A 24,152-nucleotide genomic window follows, 5' to 3' on the forward strand; every position below is an offset into this window, starting at 1 on the left:
GGAATAAATGTACAGCCTCCGTCATCCACGTCTCTCCATCAGGTTCAGCTGGGTCGTTCCTCATCAGTTCAGGGTCGTTTCTCAATCCCTTTTCCACCTTTGTCTCGATCTTGTAAATAAGGATTACATATATGATTAGTGAAACGCCCTCTAGACTTACTGGTATTTGTAGAGCCCCAGAGAAGCTGATGGCAGACGTCCCACTTTTCCCAGCATTGGGATCCCTCTGCAGGATGACCACGTGATGTGTGGGGTACACGGGGGAGGGTCCCAACATATTCTGTGTCTCCCAGTTCTAAGAAAAGGAGAATGAATTCATATCCAGTCACCAGCTTTTTATTCATCTCATTTTGAGTCAAAACAGCGAAAAGTGCAATAAATCTGTTCTTCTAATGAGGAGGAAAGCAGAACCTTCTATTAATTAGGAGATGAGCCAGAAGCCTCCACCACTCAATCTCATGGTTTTCTGTAGGGTCACTTCTCCACGGTTCAGTCCAAGCCGTTGGGGTCGTTTCTCCTTCTCTGGATCTCATTGAGCGATGTTGAGTTCTGGGCCGGCCGCTCTATAGTTCTGAGGACACCAGAAGTTCTTGGTTTGAGAAGTCGTCCTGATCTTTACAGCAGCTTCTTTAGGTCATTCTCTTAGGTCATTTCTTTTGTCCAGACAGCTGTATTCCAGTAGATGATTTTTTCCAGACAATGTATTCGATATATTTGTAGTGATCAGAATTCATGTTACCTTTAAAGGAACAGTGTCACCACAATTTTTTTTTTAGTATGTTAAAGATGTTAGTGCTTTATTAAAAACGTTTATATTTATTTGTGTGTTTGTGTGTTACTTTTTCTTATTTTTACACTTTTTCTTCTCTATTGAGGCTGCCATTTTTTTTTCCATTTCTGTATGTGTCGATTAACGACACATACAGACATGGAATACGGCAGCCACAGTCCCATAGGGACTGCGAACGGGGCCCGTTCCATCCACTATCATGTACGCCGCTGTGTGGGAACGGCGCATGCGCCGCTCCCACACAGTTCAATTTGAAATGCGCGCCGTCCAGCGCCATTTTCCTGTGGACCGGAAGTCGCGGCCGGACAGTAAGATTACTACTTCCGGTCGCGGCTTCCGGACTTGTGCACTTGGACCAGCGGCAACAGATGGAGCGGATGGACCGGAGGGAGCCGCGGCGGCAGGAGCAGCTAAGAGATTTCTATGTATGTTCATGTTTGTGTGTGTTTACTACTGTATGTAAACCTACTACACTGTGTGTTAGCTCAAAAAATGGCGGCACACAGTGTAGGAGGTTAGACCGTTCAAACCCCTCGTTTCTCCCAGCACTAGCCAGGATAAAGGAGGGGGGGATGCTGAGAGCTCACTAGAGCGAGGGATTTTTAACCAATTTTGCAGCATAAAGCAATGTGGTTGCTTTACCACATGCAATGCTGCAATTTTGGGAATGGCTCCATCTAGTGACCAGCAATGGGAAATGTTATAAATTAGAATCCAATTGAATCCAATTTATAATATTTTCTGACTCGTGAAAAAAAATAAAAAATTAGAACAATGTTTAATCACCTACACACTAATTGTTTAACTAAAAAAAAAAATATATGTTTTGCTGGCAACACATTCCCTTTAAGCAAACACAAGTCCCACCTCCAGATGTTCTCCATCCAGAGCTCTGCTCCTTCTGAGGCTGGACTGCTGCTTGTAAAACCGGTGTGAGGAGTCTTCCACGGCTCCGGTGGTGGACATCCCGTCTCATGTTCCTTCCGACATCTGATTCAGACTCCTCGGGCCATACAGCCTTGCCCAAGGTCTTAGATGTCCGGTCTCTGCTGCAGTTTAATCGACGGCTCCACATCTTCCAGAACAGAGTGTTGACTTTTGGAAGGCTGAACCAAAAACTCTCCGGGAGTTAGGGTGGAGCTTGATGTCCTCCAATCTCTCAGAGATGAATCTTTCAGCCCTGTGTATCTTATCGTGACAGTTCTGATGTCTACTACGTCATTTGTTAGGACACCTATTTTGGAGGGTCTGGTTTTTTCCATTATTATACTTCGTATTTGTTTTTTTCTGGTACGTAGGAGTCCTTCACTATTGTGAATAACAGATGAGACGATCAGAGATGATGGCGTGATCCAACTTGTACTTCATTGCGATTTTGACGAGAAATGAAGTAACTTAGAGGCCGGTCTGTGATGGGGTGCAGTCCTCTAGGACGAAGGGGGAACATACGGTACCACCTAAACATTACCCTAGTACAGCAGCAGACAAGGCAGGCGATGCTTTCACTGGACTCATCAGTATGGGGAACACTAATGTTTGACCTCCTGTAATGGAGAATTTACCGTATCTGGATAAGACTCTTCAGCTTTTAAGATCTGATTCTGGATCTTCAGTCCATTACACGACACATTTGGAGGAGACTTTGGAGGAAAAAAACTCTTAGTTATTCATGTTACAAGATCTTTTGAGAAAAAATTAATAAAAGTATGAATAGAAGAAACAGTTAGAAAGATACTGCAAGCGGTAGGCGGACAGAGGGGCAGGCGGACAGAGTGGCAGGCGGACGGAGCGGCAGGCGGATGGAGCGGCAGGCGGACAGAGCGGCAGGCGGACGGAGCGGCAGGCGGACGGAGCGGCAGGCGGACGGAGGGGCAGGCGGACGGAGGGGCAGGCGGACGGAGGGGCAGGCGGACAGAGGGGCAGGCGGACAGAGGGGCAGGCGGACAGAGGGGCAGGCGGACAGAGGGGCAGGCGGACAGAGGGGCAGGCGGAAAGAGGGGCAGGCGGACAGAGGGGCAGGCGGACAGAGCAGAAGTCTGACAATAGGGCTGAGAAAGATCAGGATGAGCAGACAGTGTCCTGACACGTCGGTGAGAAGATAATTACCAGCGGATTAAGATCAGTCTTAACGTCCCGAGGATCTAAACACAAGGACGACACGTAAAATAATATTGAGGATATAGAATAGACTGGGCTCTTACTTCTTAGAGATATATATGTTAAGGCTCAGAATATGGATGTAGAGGATAGAAGGACCATTCATTAGAAACAAGAGTACGGATCATGTAATAGAATTGTGGGACTTACCCTCTATGAGGAACAGGAAGCAGATGAGGCCCATGACCGCAATAATGACACCAGGGACCACAAAGGACATCCCCCAACAGGTGGACACCCAGAATCCAGCAATGAGGGAGCCCAGGATGTTACCCACTGACGTATGAGAGTTCCAGACTCCCATGATGAGACCTCTCCTAATATAGCGAGAAGACAGAGGAAGAGACAAGGTCGGTCAAGGTGTGGAGGTCACGATACATTCCGGTCCCATCATAAATACAATATAGGGTTAATATAACTGGAGAGAGAAGACGACGCACAACAAGGGTAAAATATCACCTGGCAATCTTATCCCTCAGAAGAGGACGGTCCAGAGCAGATGAAGACACCAGCGCGCCATCCAGTGTCTTCTGCCACGCGCTTCACAATGGCTGGAGCGGATCCGTTGTCTTTGTGAGCCGTGCGGCAGAAATCGTAGATGCGCGGAGTGGCGCGCTGGCGTCTTAAAGGAACATTGAAGATTCGTTATGTATTTCAAGAATTGCTGATTTATTTTGTTATTTTATCTTTATTCTGTGTCCCAGGCCCGGAGCCATTTACCAGCTGGAAATGAGGGATCAGGAGGGAGACGGCTCCAGACTGACGAGCACCGGGGATACTTTTGTTCTCCGACTTTCTGCCATCATTTCTCTCTGGGTCACCGTTCCTCTCAGCTTCTTCTGCACACAGTACATGGTGGTCGTTCTATGATAATGGCAGACACCAGTGAGCAGTCCCTATGTATCTGCTGCGGTCTATAACACAGGATATGGCTCACATTACTTCCTCTTCTGCTCTGGAAATATCTTCATCATCATCGGTGACCTCTCCACCACCAACATCTACTGGAGAATCACCGACAAGCGGCTTCTACAGCGAGGAACATCTAATATTATTTGCTCACCTTCCTTTCCCAAACCAGTTGCCAATGCAGGTGACTACGCTCGGCCACCCCGTGGTCTGAACCAAACCGTTCAGCACCTGAAAATGGAGGACAAGGACACGGAAAACCAAATCAGTCAGAGAAGAGACATGAAGAGTCGTCTGACCCCCTGACACCGTGACCCGTATCAGACAAGGCCCAAAGGGAAGCTGCACCATGGGGGAGATCCCATAGAACAGAAGATGTCGAACCAAGAAATGGACCAAACCTCAAAGTCAACCAACAAAAAATCTAGAGAAGCTGCCGGAGCCAAAACGTAACCACAGGGAGTCCCAGCCGAGGGTTAGTGATGTGGAGGTCCAGGACTGTGTGGGGACCCGCGTCATGAAACGGCCATCTAAGAGAAGCGTGAAGACCGTGGACCGCTCCTCTCTAGGGTCCATTATTAACACTTTGCTTTCAGAGTTGTTCAGGACTAAGATCAAGATTCTTGAGGAGACTCATTGTGTCACGTGCAGATTTAAAGGTACAGCGACACAGTCATGGGAGCGCGGGGAAACCAGTGGAGCACGCAATGACCGGTCTAACAAGTCACAGACATGGCCGGGAGAGGGGGAGGGGGCACGTCAAGAAATTCAAGGGTCAGACAAGCCTCAGGGCTGCTACCTGGATGATGACATAGTAGGTCATGTTGTGGATGTCGTAGAAATATCCCAATCCAAAGAGTGTGGTGAAGAAGCCACTGGCCACCATGCCACAAGCCAGGAAATAGCGGAGGGGTAAACGTTCTCCAATCATCCCGCTATGGAGAGAAGAAGCAAAATAGATTGTAAGTTCTCAGGATCACACGGCTGAAAGTGACTGTATCCTCTGCCTCCCCGCAGGTGCATAACAGCATAGAAAGAGGGTGCACTGGGGTGTATCCCACATACTTGCTTAGATACATTACATACACACATCCCTAATACTCATCATACACTTACCTTATGGATCACACGCACACATATATATATTATACACACACACACACACACATATACATACATATATATATATATATATATATATACACACATACACACACACACACACACACACACATCTCTGTGCAGACGTTTTACACTTGTGGAGAAATGCTGCAGAGTGAATGTTTCATATATAGAAGTGATAATAATTATTATTTTTTTTATCAATTAACAAAATACAAAGTGAATGAACAGAAGAGAAATGTAAATCAGATCAGTATTTGGTGTGACCGCCCTTTGCCTTCAGCATCACTTCTTCCAGGTACTTGCACAGTTTCTGCAGAAACTCGGCCGGGAGGTTCCACATGTTGGAGAAGTGATCGCAGATCTTCTGTGGATGTCGCTGCCTCAGATCCTTCTCTTCATGTAATCCCAGACAGACTCCATGATGTAGAGATCAGCGCTCTGTGGGGGCCACATCATCACTTCCAGGGCATCTGTGGGGGCCACATCATCACTTCCAGGGCTCTGTGGGGGCCACATCATCACTTCCAGGGCTCTGTGGGGGCCACATCATCACTTCCAGGGCTCTGTGGGGGCCACATCATCACTTCCAGTGCTCTGTGGGGGCCACATCATCACTTCCAGGGCATCTGTGGGGGCCACATCATCACTTCCAGGGCATCTGTGGGGGCCACATCATCACTTCCAGGGCATCTGTGGGGGCCACATCATCACTTCCAGGGCTCTGTGGGGGCCACATCATCACTTCCAGGGCATCTGTGGGGGCCACATCATCACTTCCAGGGCATCTGTGGGGGCCACATCATCACTTCCAGGGCATCTGTGGGGGCCACATCATCACTTCCAGGACTCTGGGTTCTTCTTTACACAGAAAATAGTTCTTAATAACATTGGCTGGATGTTGGGGGTCGTTGTCCTGCTGCAGAATAAATTAGGAACCAATCAGACGCCTTCCTGATGTTAATTCATGATGGATAATTATCTGCCGGGATTTCTCAGCATTGAGGACACCAATAATCCCGACCAAATCCCCAACTCCATGTGCTGAACTGCAGCCCCCAAACCTGCCAGGACCCTCCACCAGAACCCATCTTCACTGCTGCCTGCAGACCCTCATTATTGTACCGCTCTCCAGGACCCTCCACCATGCTTCACTGCTGCCTGCAGACCCTCATTATTGTACTGCTCTCCAGGACCCTCCACCATGCTTCACTGCTGCCTGCAGACCCTCATTATTGTACTGCTCTCCAGGACCCTCCACCATGCTTCACTGCTGCCTGCAGACCCTCATTATTGTACTGCTCTCCAGGACCCTCCACCATCTTCACTGCTGGCTGCAGACCCTCATTATTGTACTGCTCTCCAGGACCCTCCACCATCTTCACTGCTGGCTGCAGACCCTCATTATTTTACCGCTCTCCAGGACCCTCCACCATGCCTCACTGCTGCCTGCAGACCCTCATTATTCTACCGCTCTCCAGGACCCACCACCATCTTCACTGCTGCCTGCAGACCCTCATTATTGTACCGCTCTCCAGGACCCTCCACCATCTTCACTGCTGCCTGCATACCCTCATTATTGTACCGCTCTCCAGGACCCTCCATCGTCTTTACTGCTGCCTGCAGACCCTCCATCATGCTTCACTGCTGCGTGGAGGGAAGTGACATGATGTGTCTTTGTTCTGCTGCACTAAGTTTACCTAGCTGACCACTGCGTCTAAGGTCCTCAACGTTCTCCATTTCTTTTTGCTTCTTCAAAGAGCTTGAGCAGCACATCCTGAAACCCCCCGTCTGCTGTGAAATCTTTGCCTGGAAGAGACCTCGCTGATGCTGTATAACCACCTTGTGTCTTGTGCTCTGTCTTGTCATGCTGGACCTGTGACATGAAACTTACTTCCACAAACTCACCTTTGTAGCAGAGTTTGGCTGTTGCTCATCCGGTTTTTAGGCTCCTACACCGCTGTTTCTGTTACAATTAATGACTCTGTTTCACCAACATATGAAAATGATCATTATCACATGTTTGATGTATCTGGTTAATCATATACCGGAATATAATCCTACAAAATCCATGACCGAGTACAAGTACCCAGAAGAATTGATGCTATTCTGAAGGCAAAGGGCGGTCACACCAAATATTTATTTTATTTAGATTTCTCTTCTGTTCATTCAGTTTGTACTTTAATTGATAAAAAAAAAAACTAGTAGACTTCTATTTTTTAAAGCATTTTTCCACAACTGCACAAAACTTTTACACAAACACACACACACACATATATACACTTACCTTATACACTACATACACCTGATGCAGTACATACACAATACATATATATACACACACTTACCTTATACACTACATACACCTGATGCAGTACATACACACATATATATATATATACACACATACACGCGCACACACACACACACACACACACACACACACAGTGAAGTGAGATAAAATTAAGCGCACACGGACTTGTTTACCTGAGGAACATCCCCACGGCATACGCACATAGGAAGGAATAGTCCAGGGCACCAAGTAGCTGCTTATAATTCTTCTTATCTGAGGGCCGGGGACAGGAATACTCAGACATTTCATACAATGCACGAGAAATCACAAATTCAGGTAAATGATGACCAAACCTTACCGAACGGAGCCCAGCCGCAGCGGGAGGCATTGGGGACTGTGGACGGGGGTACCGGCTTCAAGATGACAAACTCTTTATAGCTGTGAGGCTCAACTTCATTGGGTTCAGAACAATGTTTGTGTAACTCGCCCTGAAAAGAGCAACAAAGCGGTTTTACCCAACAACTAATCAGTCCGTGACTCATCTAACCAGCTACTAACTAGTCCCAGACCCTTCTAGTCCGTTACTAATCAAACCATGACTCATCTAACCAGCTACTAACTAGTCCCAGACCCTTCTAGTCAGTTACTAATCAGACCATGACTCATCTAACCAGCTACTAACTAGTCCCAGACCCTTCTAGTCAGTTACTAATCAGTCCGTGACTCATCTAACCAGCTACTAACTAGTCCCAGACCCTTCTAGTCAGTTACTAATCAGTCCATGGCTCATCTAACCAGCTACTAACTAGCCCCAGACCCTTCTAGTCAGTTACTAATCAGTCCATGGCTCATCTAACCAGCTACTAACTAGCCCCAGACCCTTCTAGTCAGTTACTAATCAGTCCATGACTCATCTAACCAGCTACTAACTAGTCCCAGACCCTTCTAGTCCGTTACTAATCAAACCATGACTCATCTAACCAGCTACTAACTAGCCCCAGACCCTTCTAGTCAGTTACTAATCAGTCCATGGCTCATCTAACCAGCTACTAACTAGTCCCAGACCTTTCTAGTCAGTTACTAATCAGTCCGTGACTCATCTAACCAGCTACTAACTAGCCCCAGACCCTTCTAGTCAGTTACTAATCAGTCCCCAACTCATTTATTCATAGACGGACTAGAAGGTTCCAGCATTAGTATCTGGCTAGAAGGGAGGAACACTAGACAACTACGAACCTCAGCATCTAACCAGACACGGACCTGTGTCCTTCCTTCATACCAACCAGCCTCCTTCTTACCCTTGACAAATTCAATGAATTACCATCCAGTCCCTGATTCTCCCGCCTGCTACTTAAGACCCTCTTACACCGGCAATTATAGGGCAAACCCTCAATTATCGACTGATTGTATTGTTTTAAATACTGAAAATATTCTGGTTGTCGGCAGCACATCTTGTGTGTAAACCGGGATACGCGCTGCCGACATGATAATAACGTATGGGGACGAGGGATCGGAGTAACGGCTGCTCATCCCCATCCATAGCCCCGTGTGACAGGAGCAAACAAACCCCGATCGAGGAGCGGTCACACTGATCGGCGCTCGTTTACACGGCCCACGTCGGACTATGTAACAGATCCTTTACTGGTCCCCGACCCTTCCAGCCAAATAATAAACATTCCCAATCTTATCTAACCAGCTACGGTCTCGTTCTGGCCCTTCTGACTGGCAAATTACCAGAGCCCGTCACTTCTAACCTAGATCTGATACCAACTGGACCGTTTCCTCACCCCTGTAACATCTACATACTCATGCCATCTACTCCACAAACCTTTACAATCGTTATTGGCTTCCTGGACAGATGGAAGCTGCAGTAGAGCAGATAGGTCAGGAACAAAACCAGAGCTCGAAACCTGGGAAGAGTAAAACAGGAGAAGTTCAGAAAGTTCTAGATAAAGTTACGTACGATAAATAATCTGTTCAGACGTTCCTGGAATTAAATCAAAACTGGAATCATTTACCATAGAAAAGAACACGATCAACAAGAGCAAAGCCACGAGGAACCACGAGAGGTCATGAGATGGAGGAGAGGTCTACAGTCTATAATCAGAATGATCGCACAATGTCCAGTCACGGTCGGATAGGAGTTATGGACACGGATTAGTATTGGCCTAATCGGTCGTTATGGAATTGTGTGACCAATGGTTGGTAAAGATGTAACACGAGATGTGACCGGTTCACTGCGCCGACCGACTGATGGACATGAGCAACAACTTCTAATCTATACCCCGCGCCAAAGAAGAAAACCGACGGTCTCAGTAACATTTACAAGTCACAACCGTTACAAAGAAATGGCGCCCATCATATGTGACCCCCAGATAAAGAGAAATGGGAGAACTTACCACTGGTCCCTAGAAAAGGAGAGGAAGAAGCGGATCCCAGGAGGCAAAGCGGCCATTTACTGTCCAATCAGGAGAAAGAGAGAGCGTCCAGCTGTAATAGAAACACAAGACCGTCAATACACTGCTACCCCAATACAGATCATCACCCCCAGATCACTATCCCCAATACAGATCATCACCCCCAGATCACTAACCCCAATACAGATCATCACCCCCAGATCACTATCCCCAATACAGATCATCACCCCCAGATCACTATCCCCAATACAGATCATCACCCCCAGATCACTATCCCCAATACAGATCATCACCCCCAGATCACTAACCCCAATACAGATCATCACCCCCAGATCACTATCCCCAATACAGATCATCACCCCCAGATCACTATCCCCAATACAGATCATCACCCCCAGATCACTAACCCCAATACAGATCATCACCCCCAGATCACTATCCCCAATACAGATCATCACCCCCAGATCAATATCCCCAATACAGATCATCACCCCCAGATCACTATCCCCAATACAGATCATCACCCCCAGATCACTATCCCCAATACAGATCATCACCCCCAGATCACTATCCCCAATACAGATCATCACCCCCAGATCACTATCCCCAATACAGATCATCACCCCCAGATCACTATCCCCAATACAGATCAACCCCAGATCACTATCCCCAATACAGATCATCACCCCCAGATCACTATCCCAAATACAGATCATCACCCCCAGATCACTATCCCCAATAAAGATCACCCCCAGATCACTATCCCCAATACAGATCATCACCCCCAGATCACTATCCCCAATACAGATCAGCACCCCCAGATCACTATCCCCAATACAGATCATCACCCCCAGATCACTATCCCCAATACAGATCATCACCCCCAGATCACTATCCCCAATACAGATCATCACCCCCAGATCACTATCCCAAATACAGATCATCACCCCCAGATCACTATCCCCAATAAAGATCACCCCCAGATCACTATCCCCAATACAGATCATCACCCCCAGATCACTATCCCCAATACAGATCAGCACCCCCAGATCACTATCCCCAATACAGATCATCACCCCCAGATCACTATCCCCAATACAGATCATCACCCCCAGATCACTATCCCAAATACAGATCATCACCCCCAGATCACTATCCCCAATACAGATCATCACCCCCAGATCACTATCCCAAATACAGATCATCACCACCAGATCACTATCCCCAATAAAGATCACCCCCAGATCACTATCCCCAATCCAAATCACATTACCTCCAATACAGATCATCACCCCCAGATCACTGCCCCCAATATAAATCATCACCCACAGATCACTATCCCCAATACAGATCATCACCCCCAGATCACTATCCCCAATACAGATCATCACCCCCAGATCACTATCCCCAATACAGATCATCACCCCCAGATCACTATCCCCAATACAGATCATCACCCCCAGATCACTATCCCCAGTACAGATCATCACCCCCAGATCATTATCCCCAATACAGATCATCACCCCCAGATCACTATCCCCAATACAGATCATCACCCCCTGATCACTGTCCCCAATACAGATCATCACCCCCAGATCACTATCCCCAATACTGATCATCACCCCCAGATCACTATCCCCAATACAGATCATCACCCCCAGATCACTAACCCCAATACAGATCATCACCCCCAGATCACTATCCCCAATACAGATCATCACCCCCAGATCACTATCCCCAATACAGATCACCCCCCAGATCACTATCCCCAATACAGATCATCACCCCCAGATCACTATCCCCAATACAGATCATCACCCCCAGATCACTATCCCCAATACTGATCATCACCCCCAGATCACTATCCCCAATACAGATCATCACCCCCAGACCACTATCCCCAATACTGATCATCACCCCCAGATCACTATCTCCAATACAGATCATCACCCCCAGATCACTATCCCCAATACTGATCATCACCCCCAGATCACTATCCCCAATACAGATCATCACCCCCAGATCACTATCCCCAATACTGATCATCACCCCCAGATCACTATCCCCAATACAGATCATCACCCCCAGATCACTATCCCCAATACAGATCACCCCCCAGATCACTATCCCCAATACAGATCATCACCCCCAGATCACTATCCCCAATACAGATCATCACCCCCAGATCACTATCCCCAATACAGATCATCACCCCCAGATCACTAACCCCAATACAGATCATCACCCCCAGATCACTATCCCCAATACAGATCATCACCCCCAGATCACTATCCCCAATACAGATCATCACCCCCAGATCACTATCCCCAATACAGATCATCACCCCCAGATCACTATCCCCAATACAGATCATCACCCCCAGATCACGATCCCCAATACAGATCATCACCCCAAGATCACTTTCCCCAATACAGATCATCACCCCCAGATCACTATCCCCAATACAGATCATCACCCCCAGATCACTATCCCCAATACAGATCATCACCCCCAGATCACTATCCCCAATACAGATCATCACCCCCAGATCACTATCCCAAATACAGATCATCACCCCCAGATCACTATCCCCAATACAGATCACCCCCAGATCACCATCCCCAATCCAAATCACATTACCTCCAATACAGATCATCACCCCCAGATCACTGCCCCCAATATAAATCATCACCCCCAGATCACTATCCCCAATACAGATCATCACCCCCAGATCACTATCCCCAATACAGATCATCACCCCCAGATCACTATCCCCAATACAGATCATCACCCCCAGATCACTATCCCCAATACAGATCATCACCCCCAGATCATTATCCCCAATACAGATCATCACCCCCAGATCATTATCCCCAATACAGATCATCACCCCCAGATCATTATCCCCAATACAGATTCACACCCCCAGATCACTATCCCCAATACAGATCATCACCCCCAGATCACTATCCCCAATACAGATCATCACCCCCAGATCACTATCCCCAATACAGATCATCACCCCCAGATCACTATCCCCAATACAGATCATCACCCCCAGATCACTATCCCCAATACTGATCATCACCCCCAGATCACTATCCCCAATACTGATCATCACCCCCAGATCACTATCCCCAATACAGATCATCACCCCCAGATCACTAACCCCAATACAGATCATCACCCCCAGATCACTATCCCCAATAGAGATCATCACCCCCAGATCACTATCCCCAATACAGATCACCCCCCAGATCACTATCCCCAATACAGATCATCACCCCCAGATCACTATCCCCAATACAGATCATCACCCCCAGATCACTATCCCCAATACTGATCATCACCCCCAGATCACTATCCCCAATACAGATCATCACCCCCAGATCACTATCCCCAATACTGATCATCACCCCCAGATCACTATCCCCAATACAGATCATCACCCCCAGATCACTATCCCCAATACAGATCATCACCCCCAGATCATTATCCCCAATACAGATCATCACCCCCAGATCACTATCCCCAATACAGATCACCCCCAGATCACTATCCCCAATACAGATCATCACCCCCTGATCACTGTCCCCAATACTGATCATCACCCCCAGATCACTATCCCCAATACAGATCATCACCCCCAGATCACTATCCCCAATACTGATCATCACCCCCAGATCACTATCCCCAATACAGATCATCACCCCCAGATCACTATCCCCAATACAGATCACCCCCCAGATCACTATCCCCAATACAGATCATCACCCCCAGATCACTATCCCCAATACAGATCATCACCCCCAGATCACTATCCCCAATACAGATCATCACCCCCAGATCACTATCCCCAATACAGATCACCCCCCAGATCACTATCCCCAATACAGATCATCACCCCCAGATCATTATCCCCAATACAGATCATCACCCCCAGATCATTATCCCCAATACAGATCATCACCCCCAGATCACTATCCCCAATACAGATCATCACCCCCAGATCACTATCCCCAATACAGATCATCACCCCCAGATCACTATCCCCAATACAGATCATCACCCCCAGATCACTATCCCCAATACTGATCATCACCCCCAGATCACTATCCCCAATACAGATCATCACACCCAGATCACTATCCCCTATACTGATCATCACCCCCAGATCACTATCCCCAATACTGATCATCACCCCCAGATCATTATCCCCAATACAGATCATCACCCCCAGATCACTAACCCCAATACAGATCATCACCCCCAGATCACTATCCCCAATACAGATCATCACCCCCAGATCACTATCCCCAATACAGATCACCCCCCAGATCACTATCCCCAATACAGATCATCACCCCCAAATCACTATCCCCAATACAGATCATCACCCCCAGATCACTATCCCCAATACTGATCATCACCCTCAGATCACTATCCCCAATACAGATCATCACCCCCAGATCACTATCCCCAATACTGATCATCACCCCCAGATCACTATCCCCAATACAGATCATCACCCCTAGATCACTATCCCCAATACAGATCATCACCCCCAGATCTACTGTATATTCTCAGTATGACCGTAGACATAAAGTAGAGGAAAGATCTATCAACATAACCAAACAGCAGACATCTCATATAAAGAGAGAATTACACCCAGTATACAGGACAGGAGAAGTGGTACTGTGCAGTGTATATATATATGCAGAATAATACAGATACTGAGAATTACACCCAGTATACAGGACAGGAGAAGTGGTACTGTGCGGTGTCCATATATACAGAATAATACAGATACTGAGAATTACACCCAGTATACAGGACAGGAGAAGTAGTACTGTGCAGTGTATATATATACAGAATAATACAGATACTGAGAATTACACCCAGTATACAGGACAGGAGAAGTGGTACTGTGCAGTGTCTATATATACAGAATAATACAGATACTGAGAATTACACCCAGTATACAGGACAGGAGGAGTGGTACTGTGCAGTGTCCATATATACAGAATAATACAGATACTGAGAATTACACCCAGTATACAGGACAGGAGAAGTGGTACTGTGCAGTGTATATATATATGCAGAATAATACAGATACTGAGAATTACACCCAGTATACAGGACAGGAGAAGTGGTACTGTGCGGTGTCCATATATACAGAATAATACAGATACTGAGAATTACACCCAGTATACAGGACAGGAGAAGTAGTACTGTGCAGTGTATATATATACAGAATAATACAGATACTGAGAATTACACCCAGTATACAGGACAGGAGAAGTGGTACTGTGCAGTGTCTATATATACAGAATAATACAGATACTGAGAATTACACCCAGTATACAGGACATGAGAGGTGGTACTGTGCAGTGTATATATATATACAGAATAATACAGATACTGAGAATTACACCCAGTATACAGGACAGGAGAAGTGGTACTGTGCAGTGTATATATATATATATATGCAGAATAACACAGATACTGAGAATTACACCCAGTATACAGGACAGGAGAAGTGGTACTGTGCAGTGTATATATATATATACAGAATAATACAGATACTGAGAATTACACCCAGTATACAGGACAGGAGAAGTGGTACTGTGCAGTGTATATACAGAATAATACAGATACTGAGAATTACACCCAGTATACAGGACAGGAGAAGTGGTACTGTGCAGTGTATATATATACAGAATAATACAGATACTGAGAATTACACCCAGTATACAGGACAGGAGAAGTGGTACTGTGCAGTGTCCATATATACAGAATAATACAGATACTGAGAATTACACCCAGTATACAGGACAGGAGAAGTGGTACTGTGCAGTGTCTATATATACAGAATAATACAGGTACTGAGAATTACACCCAGTATACAGGACAGGAGAAGTGGTACTGTGCAGTGTGTATATATATATATACAGAATAATACAGATACTGAGAATTACACCCAGTATACAGGACAGGAGAAGTGGTACTGTGCAGTGTATATACAGAATAATACAGATACTGAGAATTACACCCAGTATACAGGACAGGAGAAGTGGTACTGTGCAGTGTATATATATACAGAATAATACAGATACTGAGAATTACACCCAGTATACAGGACAGGAGAAGTGGTACTGTGCAGTGTCCATATATACAGAATAATACAGATACTGAGAATTACACCCAGTATACAGGACAGGAGAAGTGGTACTGTGCAGTGTCTATATATACAGAATAATACAGATACTGAGAATTACACCCAGTATACAGGACAGGAGAAGTGGTACTGTGCAGTGTCCATATATACAGAATAATACACACTGAGAATTACACCCAGTATACAGGACAGGAGAAGTGGGTGTGTGCTGTCTGTGTGTTGGAGGAAGCTCTTTCCGGGTGTCGGCTCTTTCCTCTCCAGGGAGAGAGTTTGCTGATTGGGATGAGAGGAAGTTCTTGCCAGCCAAGTGCTTCTCAGCCTCCTGTTACCCGGTCTAGGCCGGCGGGTAGCGGGAGCGTTCAGCAACCGGCCGAAGTTGTGGGGGTGAGAAGATCTAGTCGGGGTCACAGCGATGTGGCCCCGATCCTGTCCCCGCCTGAAACCAGGACAGAAAGCCAGGAAAGCCGCAAGGTTCCTGGTGTTGCAGCCAGCAGGAGCGCTCCTGGAGATGTGCAGCAGAGCATGCATGATGGTGTGGAGGCAGATTGGGGTGAACTACGTGCCACGGAGTCAACAACCACCTTTAGCTCCCGTGTTGCGGAGTGCCTCCGTGGGTATGAGGACGCCGGGAAGGCCATTCGGAAGCTCCAGGAGGAGCTGAAAGCAGCCCGGGTTCGGTCGCACGCCACTTCTGGAGCAAAGAGGTTGGTAGTAATGGCGACTATCAGGGATCTCAAATCTGAGGTGGATGCCCTGAAAGAAAAGCGCAAGTTTATTTTGGAGAATAGTGGACCTTTCAAGGAGAAACTCCTTAATGATGATCGGTTCCGGGCAATGAAGGGTGTCTGTGACCCTGGAAAGCAGACGGATGATGAGGGTGAGGAGGAGGAAATGTGTCCGGGTGCGTCTGGTCAGTGGAGTACGTGCAGCGAGCTGCCTGCAGAGCAAGTGGCTTTACCCATGGACTCCAGCTCAGCTGGTGAGGGGGACACCTGTGACCAGGACATCAGCAGCAGCAATTCAGGTGGGAGGCTGATGGCGGAAATACGGCAGCTCCAGTCTCCGGTGAGCCTGCAGCATTTTTCTTTTGGCGCGGACTTGGGTCCAGAGGAGAAAGTTAATGCCAAGCGCGCAGCAAAGCGCAAAGCCCGGCGGCGACTAAAATCCAGAAAGGCTGGAAAAATCGTGGAGGAGGTCAGTTTTAAGTTTGTTCCCCACCCAGTGCTACCCCAGCTGGCCGCAGGGTCAGCTCGCTGCACAAGCCCCGTGATCCAGCCTAGCCCGGGCCCTGAAGTGGGTCCGGTGCAGGAAAGCGGGGAGATTAATGATGGCGTGATAATGGAGGCTGATGTCCCTGCTTGTCGTAGTAGCGGTGGCGTTTTTGGTGGCGTTTTTAAGGCGTCAATAGCGCCAGATAATGTTGGTGGCCCAGCGTTGGGTGCAGAACAAAGCTCTGGTGCTCAGGTTTCCTCTTCAGTAATGGGGGGCGGCTCGACACCAGAGCTGGCAGCGAATATTCCAGTGTCCCTGGAACCCGTTGGTGCTACTGAGCGGCGGCAGCATGAAGGGGCTGCTGGGACTGACGGCACGGTTGAATGTCCCCCCAAGCTTGCGGTCATTGGGTCCGGTGGCGCAGTCACTAGTATTCCTTTGGTGGCTGCGTCACATGAATCCCCAGCCCGGGAGCCAGCTTTGCCAGGGGTGAGGGCGAGTCTGGGCATTCCTGGCTCTAAGAAGGAAGGATTGTCTCAAGTAAATAAATGTCACGCTAATGAGGTTGAGGGGAAACCTGATGACACCGAGGCGATAACATCCGGCCCAAAAACACTTTTTACTGCTGGTCCAGAGGGTGAGGGTATGAATGGTGCCGGTACAAGTGCTGTTAATAATGGTGAGGGTATGAATGGTGCCGGTACAAGTGCTGCTAATAATGGTGAGGGTATGAATGGTGCAGGTACGAGTGCTGTTAATAATGGTGAGGGTATGAATGGTGCAGGTACGAGTGATATTGATAATGGTCCCTCTCCTGTGTCTGGGGCCGGGGTGAGTGGTGGGAATGTTACTGCCAGGGGTATGAGGTCTAGTGAGGCCGGTCCATCTGCCCCCCCAGGGGTGACTACTCGCAGTTATGCCAGTGTCACTGCTGGGGCCTCCTCCTCATCTTCAGGCTCTGGGGACGGTATTTTACAGCGGCGCCTCCTGGAGGCCCTTAAAAAGGGTGAGAGAACAATAATGGTAGAGGGCCGAGCGGTTGATCTGTCCTTCTGGATAGACAGGCATGGCCTGACTGCTTTCCGAGAAGAAAGGGAAGGGGAAACTGTGTGGACCCTTCCGACAGCCGGGCCTGGGGGGGCTCGTAGGAATGTTGTTCGTCTTCGCTGGAGAGGCAATGATACGTGCCCACCTAGGGCAAAAATAGTTGAGCTTCTCTTGAAGATGAATTTCAGGGCGATCGACATCTTTGCCCTGATACATCCCTATGGCACCCCAGTATTTGACATCAGCTTTGTTCGGCCGGAGGGCCTGGAGCTCTTTTGGTCAAATTATGAGCTGGTGAAGAATGAGCCCGGCTGGCGAGACTTCGCTGTACAAGCGTTGTCTCGTCAGAGCGAAATCAAGAAGGTGACCTTCCTAACTTGCAATGAGTGTCTTTCTTGTATGGACATTATGACCTGGCTCAGCAGGTACGGGGAGGTAACGGAGGTCCCCAAAAAAAACAGGGATGAATTTGGCATCTGGTCAGGGGCCTGGACCTTTATGGTTAAATTAAAGCGTTCAGGAAGTACTGTCACCCACATCCCTTCCTCAGCCTTTTTAGGAAGGGACCGAATCCTGGCCTTTTACCAGGGGCAGCCGAAGCTCTGCCACAGGTGTGGTGACCCCACGCACTTCAGTGCCCACTGCAGAGTGCAGAAGTGTGCGTTGTGCGGGGGGATAGGTCATCTTGCCACATCCTGTGGGGATATTCGGTGTCACCTGTGTGGGGATCTAGGTCACCCATTCAGTCGCTGCCCTCGTTCCTTTGCCAACGCCATGGCGGGCCCAGCGGGAGAAAGCCGAGAGGTTGCTCCTGCCGTGGTTGGCACTGGTGGAGGTGAAGGGGCTGAGGGGCCAGGGAAGAAAGGCAAGTCACCCTCCAAGTTAAGGCGATTGGAGAACCGTCGAAGGAGTAGGGAGCTCGGGGAGCCCCAGGCAACTGGGGTAACCCTTGGCCCTGCTCCGGGGGCGAGTGTCATTGCTACTGAGGCCCTGGGGGAACAGGACTTGAATGAAGAGGTCAGGAGGTTGGAGAGGGAGGAGGAAGCCGCTTCTTCATGTTCCTCGCTATATGAAAGTATGGATGAGGACAGTAGACGGTGGCTAGATCAAAAGCGCAAGCAGGGTGCTAAAAAGAAAAAAAAGGGTGATAAGAAATCTTCTCCCACCCTGGTCCAGGTGCCTAAGGAAAGCCCAACCGACTCACCTCTTGTTGTTCTCTCAAACCGCTTTCAAACCCTCAAGGACATCTCCTCTTCAGATGAGGAGTGTGGGGGTGAGGATGTGGCGAAGGTGACGAGGGGGTCTGTGGGGGGCGTCCAGCTTCTTGCCTCAGGGCATGCGGAACCCTCAGGGAGAAGCGCTGTCCCGGAGCCTGGAGGTGAGGTTGATAGTGGTGCTGGTGAGGAGGTGGAGGAAGGGAGGGATATGGACACATCAGCATCCCTCAAAAGGGCCCTCGGCTCTTCATCAGACAGTGATAAAAACCAGGGGAAGGGCAAGGGGAAGGGGAAAAAGGTCATCTAATTCAATCACCCAGGATGGCGGCACCCACCCCGTTGACGCTGGCATCTATTAATGTCGCCAGCATTAAATCTGACAAGGCTAGATTTGCGGCCTTCGATTTTCTCGGCCGAATTGAGGCCGACATTTTATTTTTGCAAGAGACCAGGCTGACAGACTTGGCAGCCATACATAAAGCGAAAAAGGAGTGGAGGCGTGGACCATCTTATTGGTCTCTTGCGGCCGAGCCGGGTAGCGGGGTGGCGGTTCTTTTCACCGCATCGGTAGAATGCAGACGGGTTATTGAATTAGAAATGGGGAGGTGCCTGATCTTGGATGTCCTCATGAAGGGACAGGAGCTCAGGCTCATTAACATCTATGGTCCCCAAACCAGCTGGGACCGGAAAAGTCTCTTTATGAGGATCAAGCCCTATCTTTTTACGAGTCGGCAGGTGGTCTTTGGAGGGGACTTCAATGCTGCCACGAGGTCCCAAGATAGGGGAGGTTCCAGAGACAGGCTGACTTATGACTGTGTGGCCCTAAATAGGATAGCTAGTGAGGCTCGCCTGGTGGATGTCCACATCCGGCACACCCCAGGCCACGCGGGATTCACCTTTTATCGAGGTAGTTGTAGGTCTAGAATAGATAGGTTTTATTTAAAGGAGGATGCCATCTCTTCGGCAGTGTCCGTCGTTGAGGTGGAGTTCTCCGACCACTGTTTAATTTTATTTTCTCTGAATGTTGCAGAGACCCCCCGGATGGGAAGAGGCTTTTGGAGGCTCAATTCGTCTCTCTTGGAAGAAGCGGAGATAAGACGGTCCTTTGAGGATTTCTTTCAGAGCCAGGTACCATTACTGGATCTTTGTAGCAGTAAGTCGGAGTGGTGGGAGATGTTCAAAAAAAGGGTGGCGAGTTTCTTCCGCCAGCTCTCGAGCCTCAGGAGCCTGGACAGGTATCGCCTGTATCAGGGCCTGAGGAGGAAACTCGAGCATCTTGTCTCGACTGGAGGTGACCGCGAGGACATTTCCAGAGTGAAATCTTTGCTTAAGAGTTGCCAGTATGATAGACACGCATCTTTAGTTTTTGAGAGGGATTTTGGGAAGTACCGCTCGCCCGACCCCTACAAGAACTGCAAGATGTCAGTAAATAGTAAAGTGGTTTCAGGACTGATGGACAGTACAGGATCCCTGAAAAGGTCCAGATCAGGGATCTTGGAGGTCGTCAGATCCTTTTACTCGCACCTCTTGGGAAAGATGGATCTTGATCGGGATGCGATGTCGGCTTTCCTGGCTGAAACTGTCCCCGAACCAGGAGTAGACCCCTCTCTTGGTGTCTTGGCAGAGGCGATCAGGGAAGAGGAAGTGAGACTGGCGATTGAAGGGCTTGCCCTCAAGAAGTCGCCGGGTCCAGATGGCTTAACGTCTGAATTTTACAAGACCTTTAAGGACATTTTAGTTCCCCTGTTGACTGAGGTGTTGAATGAGTGTCTTTCCTCGGGCACTTTGCCGAAGTCAATGAGGAGGTCGGCCCTGATCATCCTGTCAAAGGGTAAAGACCCATCGCACATTGAGAATTGGCGTCCCATAGCGCTACTCAATGTGGACAGAAAGGTTCTGGCAAAGGTGCTGTTTAATCGGCTGGTGAAATTTGCACCCCGGCTCCTTTCGGGGGCTCAGCATTGCTCTGTTCCAGGCCGCAGCGCGTTTAGCGCTGTACTCGGTGTCCGAGAGGCAGTGGAGCAGAGTAGGGCGGGCCGTTGGAAGGGGTACTTGCTGTCCTTGGATCAGGCAAAAGCGTTTGATCGGGTTGATCACGAGTATCTCTGGTCGGTCCTTCTGAGGTATGGTCTGCCGGGGGGGTTTGTTGATTGGCTTAAGATCTTGTATGCAGGGGCAGAGAGTTTTCCGCTTGTGAACGGTTGGATTGGCCGCTCTTTTGAGGTTGGGTCTGGGGTTCGCCAGGGTTGCCCGCTGAGCCCGCTTTTATACGTGTTCGCGATTGACCCCTTCCTTAGGAGGGTAGATCGTGGACCGTTGGTGGGAGTCAGCATGGACTTGGCAGCCTCGGAAGCCACTCTGAGAGTGGTGGCGTATGCGGATGACGTCACCGTCTTTGTGTCCTCGAGAGGGGAGGCAGAGTGGGTGATGTCTGAAGTTGACCGCTACTCGGAGGCATCCGGGTCCATGATCAACCAGGATAAGTGTAAGAGTCTCTGGCTGGGAGGGGGAGATCCTACCTTTGATCTCTCGGACACTCTTCCAGGGCCTCAGGAGTTTGTAAAAATTCTCGGCATCGAATTTGGCCAGGGGGATTACCCCAAACAAAATTGGGACAGCAGGCTAAAGATCGCCGCTCAGAAGGTCGACCAGTGGAAGGGTTGGTCTTTGACCCTCAGGGAAAGGGTCAACTTGATCAAAACTTACCTGCTCCCTTTGTTAATCTATTTGGGCAGTGTCTGCATCTTGCCAGAACCTCTCTGGACTCGGGTCTACAGCTTGTTCTTCCAGATGTTATGGGGGAATAAGCTGAACCTAGTCAAGAGGGAGGTGACATACCGTACGAGGAGACTAGGGGGGTTGTGTATGGTCAACCCTGTGGTATTCCTGGTTAATACCTTTGTAAAGATCAACATGTCAAACCTCTGGCAAGAGAGGGCTCCTCCGTGGGTAGTCTCCTGCAGGGGGTGGTTTCGGCCTTTCTTCCAGGAATGGGAGACAGGAGGGCAAGTGAAGGACCTTCGCACGCCGCATGGGCATCTTCCGGCTTACGCTACCGTGGTTCTGAAAACAATTCGCCGGTGGGGTCTGGGGATGTGGGAGATCAGGACTCTGTCAAGGAGGCTCCTTGACAACAGAGTTCTGTTGACCCATTTCCAGAAGCCCCTGGCGCTCAGGGACTGCCCAAGTCGGGATCTGGAGGTTGGTTTGAGGGTTTTAAATTCTAGTAGGATCCCTTTAAAGTTTTGGGACTTGGCTTGGCGTTGCTTCCATGGGAAACTGTATGTGAGGGACAACTTGAAACACAGGAACCCTGAGGAAAGGGGTTGTCCCCGGGAGGAGTGTGGCGGCGTGCTGGAAAGCATGGAGCACTTCCTGCTTCATTGTCCCCTCAATACAGGGGTCTACAGCACGGTGGGTTCCTCCATTGGTTGGCCTGGTCTGACCGGTCTCTCCTATGCGGAATGGGCCTATGGAACATTCAGACACCTGGGTGGTCGAGATCGGGGCACTTTATTCTTAGTCAGCTTAGCGGTCAGGTACGGCACGTGGAACGCACGGTGTTTTGTATCAACCAGACAAAAAACCCTCCCGGAGGAAGAGGTGGTGAGGAACATTCTCGGTGACCTGGGGAAGGTTCGTTCTTTGGAGTTCGAGAGACTGGGCACGAGTAGGGCCTCCATGCTTTGGAGGGGTTTTTCCTTCAGCGTGCCCTAGTCTAGTCGTCTCTATTCCTGGTGGGGGGCTAATGCTGTCACTGTAGCTTTTTGTTTTCTTTATAGTTGATGACGGATATAGGGCTTGCAGGTACCGAACCAGGGCCTTGTGGGTAGGATTTGTTAAGGATGTGTTATGTGTTATGTCAGGTAATGTATGCCATTGTACAGGCTGAGTCTTTACTTACTATATCTTGTAGAGTGTAGTATTTTTGTATAGATGTGAGGGGGTTAGGTGTTAGGTGGGGAGGGGGGAAAGGGGGGGAGGGGTGGTACAAATAATAAGAAAAAGCCGGGCCCGATCAAAGAGACATTGAAGGATGGACGATGGTGTCGGTCGGAGCTTAAAGGTACGGACTTTGGACTGGACATTGGTCTTGAATTGGGTATAATGTAGATATTATATATATATATGTATGTTCAGTATTGTTTTGTATATATTGTATATATTGGTTACTAATTGGTATTCATATTGCGGATTTGTGGTTAAGAAAAAGGGTGGAGGGAAAAAAATAAAAAAAATAAAAAAAAAAAAAATAAATTTAAAATTTACAAAAAAATTAAAAATTAAAGGGGGGGGGGGGTTATTTGCTGATTAGGCTCATGTTGTGTTTTCTCATGTAGGAATTTCTCATTTTTCCTTGGTTAATATATTTTGATGGGCACATGGACCGGTTAGGGTCAGTTTTTGGTTTTATTGTGGTTTAACAATTTTATTTATTTGATTTTTTAGACTGTTACTGATTTTGTTCTTTTGAGGCGTCTGGATTGATGTTGTGACTATGAGTTTTGTGTATTTGTATTTATACTGATGTGAGTGACGTGTGGATGATGAGAGTGATGTGTGGATGATGAGTGATGTGTGGATGATGAGTGATGTGTGGATGATGAGAGTGATGTGTGGATGATGTGAGTTATAATACTACAGAAGACTGAGTGCTGGTAGGAATGTGATCTGGACCAGAGAGGAGGCGGCCGAGATTGATAATGTGTTTATAACTTGTTCATTTTGTGTTGGTTTTTGACCCGTGTATTGTATGTGCGGATTTATGGCATGTGTATGTTTGTTAACATTTATTAAAAAAGATGAGAAG

General features: G+C 48.3%; 1 protein-coding gene across 1 annotated transcript in view; it reads right to left on the bottom strand.

Annotated features, from left to right (window-relative positions):
- The window catches only part of SLC37A1 (solute carrier family 37 member 1), a 40,401-nt gene that overhangs the window by 8,710 nt on the left and 7,539 nt on the right, over positions 1–24,152 (bottom strand). The window contains exons 2-11 of the mRNA XM_075847257.1: positions 9,671–9,761; positions 9,100–9,181; positions 7,630–7,759; positions 7,466–7,544; positions 4,656–4,791; positions 4,011–4,087; positions 3,098–3,264; positions 2,897–2,931; positions 2,353–2,430; positions 161–295 (exon numbers count right to left, since the gene is read on the bottom strand). Coding sequence (XP_075703372.1) covers positions 161–295; positions 2,353–2,430; positions 2,897–2,931; positions 3,098–3,264; positions 4,011–4,087; positions 4,656–4,791; positions 7,466–7,544; positions 7,630–7,759; positions 9,100–9,181; positions 9,671–9,726 — 975 coding nt within the window. The 5' untranslated portion in view covers positions 9,727–9,761. The remainder of the gene's footprint in view (positions 1–160; positions 296–2,352; positions 2,431–2,896; positions 2,932–3,097; positions 3,265–4,010; positions 4,088–4,655; positions 4,792–7,465; positions 7,545–7,629; positions 7,760–9,099; positions 9,182–9,670; positions 9,762–24,152) is intronic.

The sequence above is a fragment of the Rhinoderma darwinii genome (assembly GCF_050947455.1).
Source record: "Rhinoderma darwinii isolate aRhiDar2 chromosome 2 unlocalized genomic scaffold, aRhiDar2.hap1 SUPER_2_unloc_37, whole genome shotgun sequence".
NCBI lineage: Eukaryota > Metazoa > Chordata > Amphibia > Anura > Rhinodermatidae > Rhinoderma > Rhinoderma darwinii.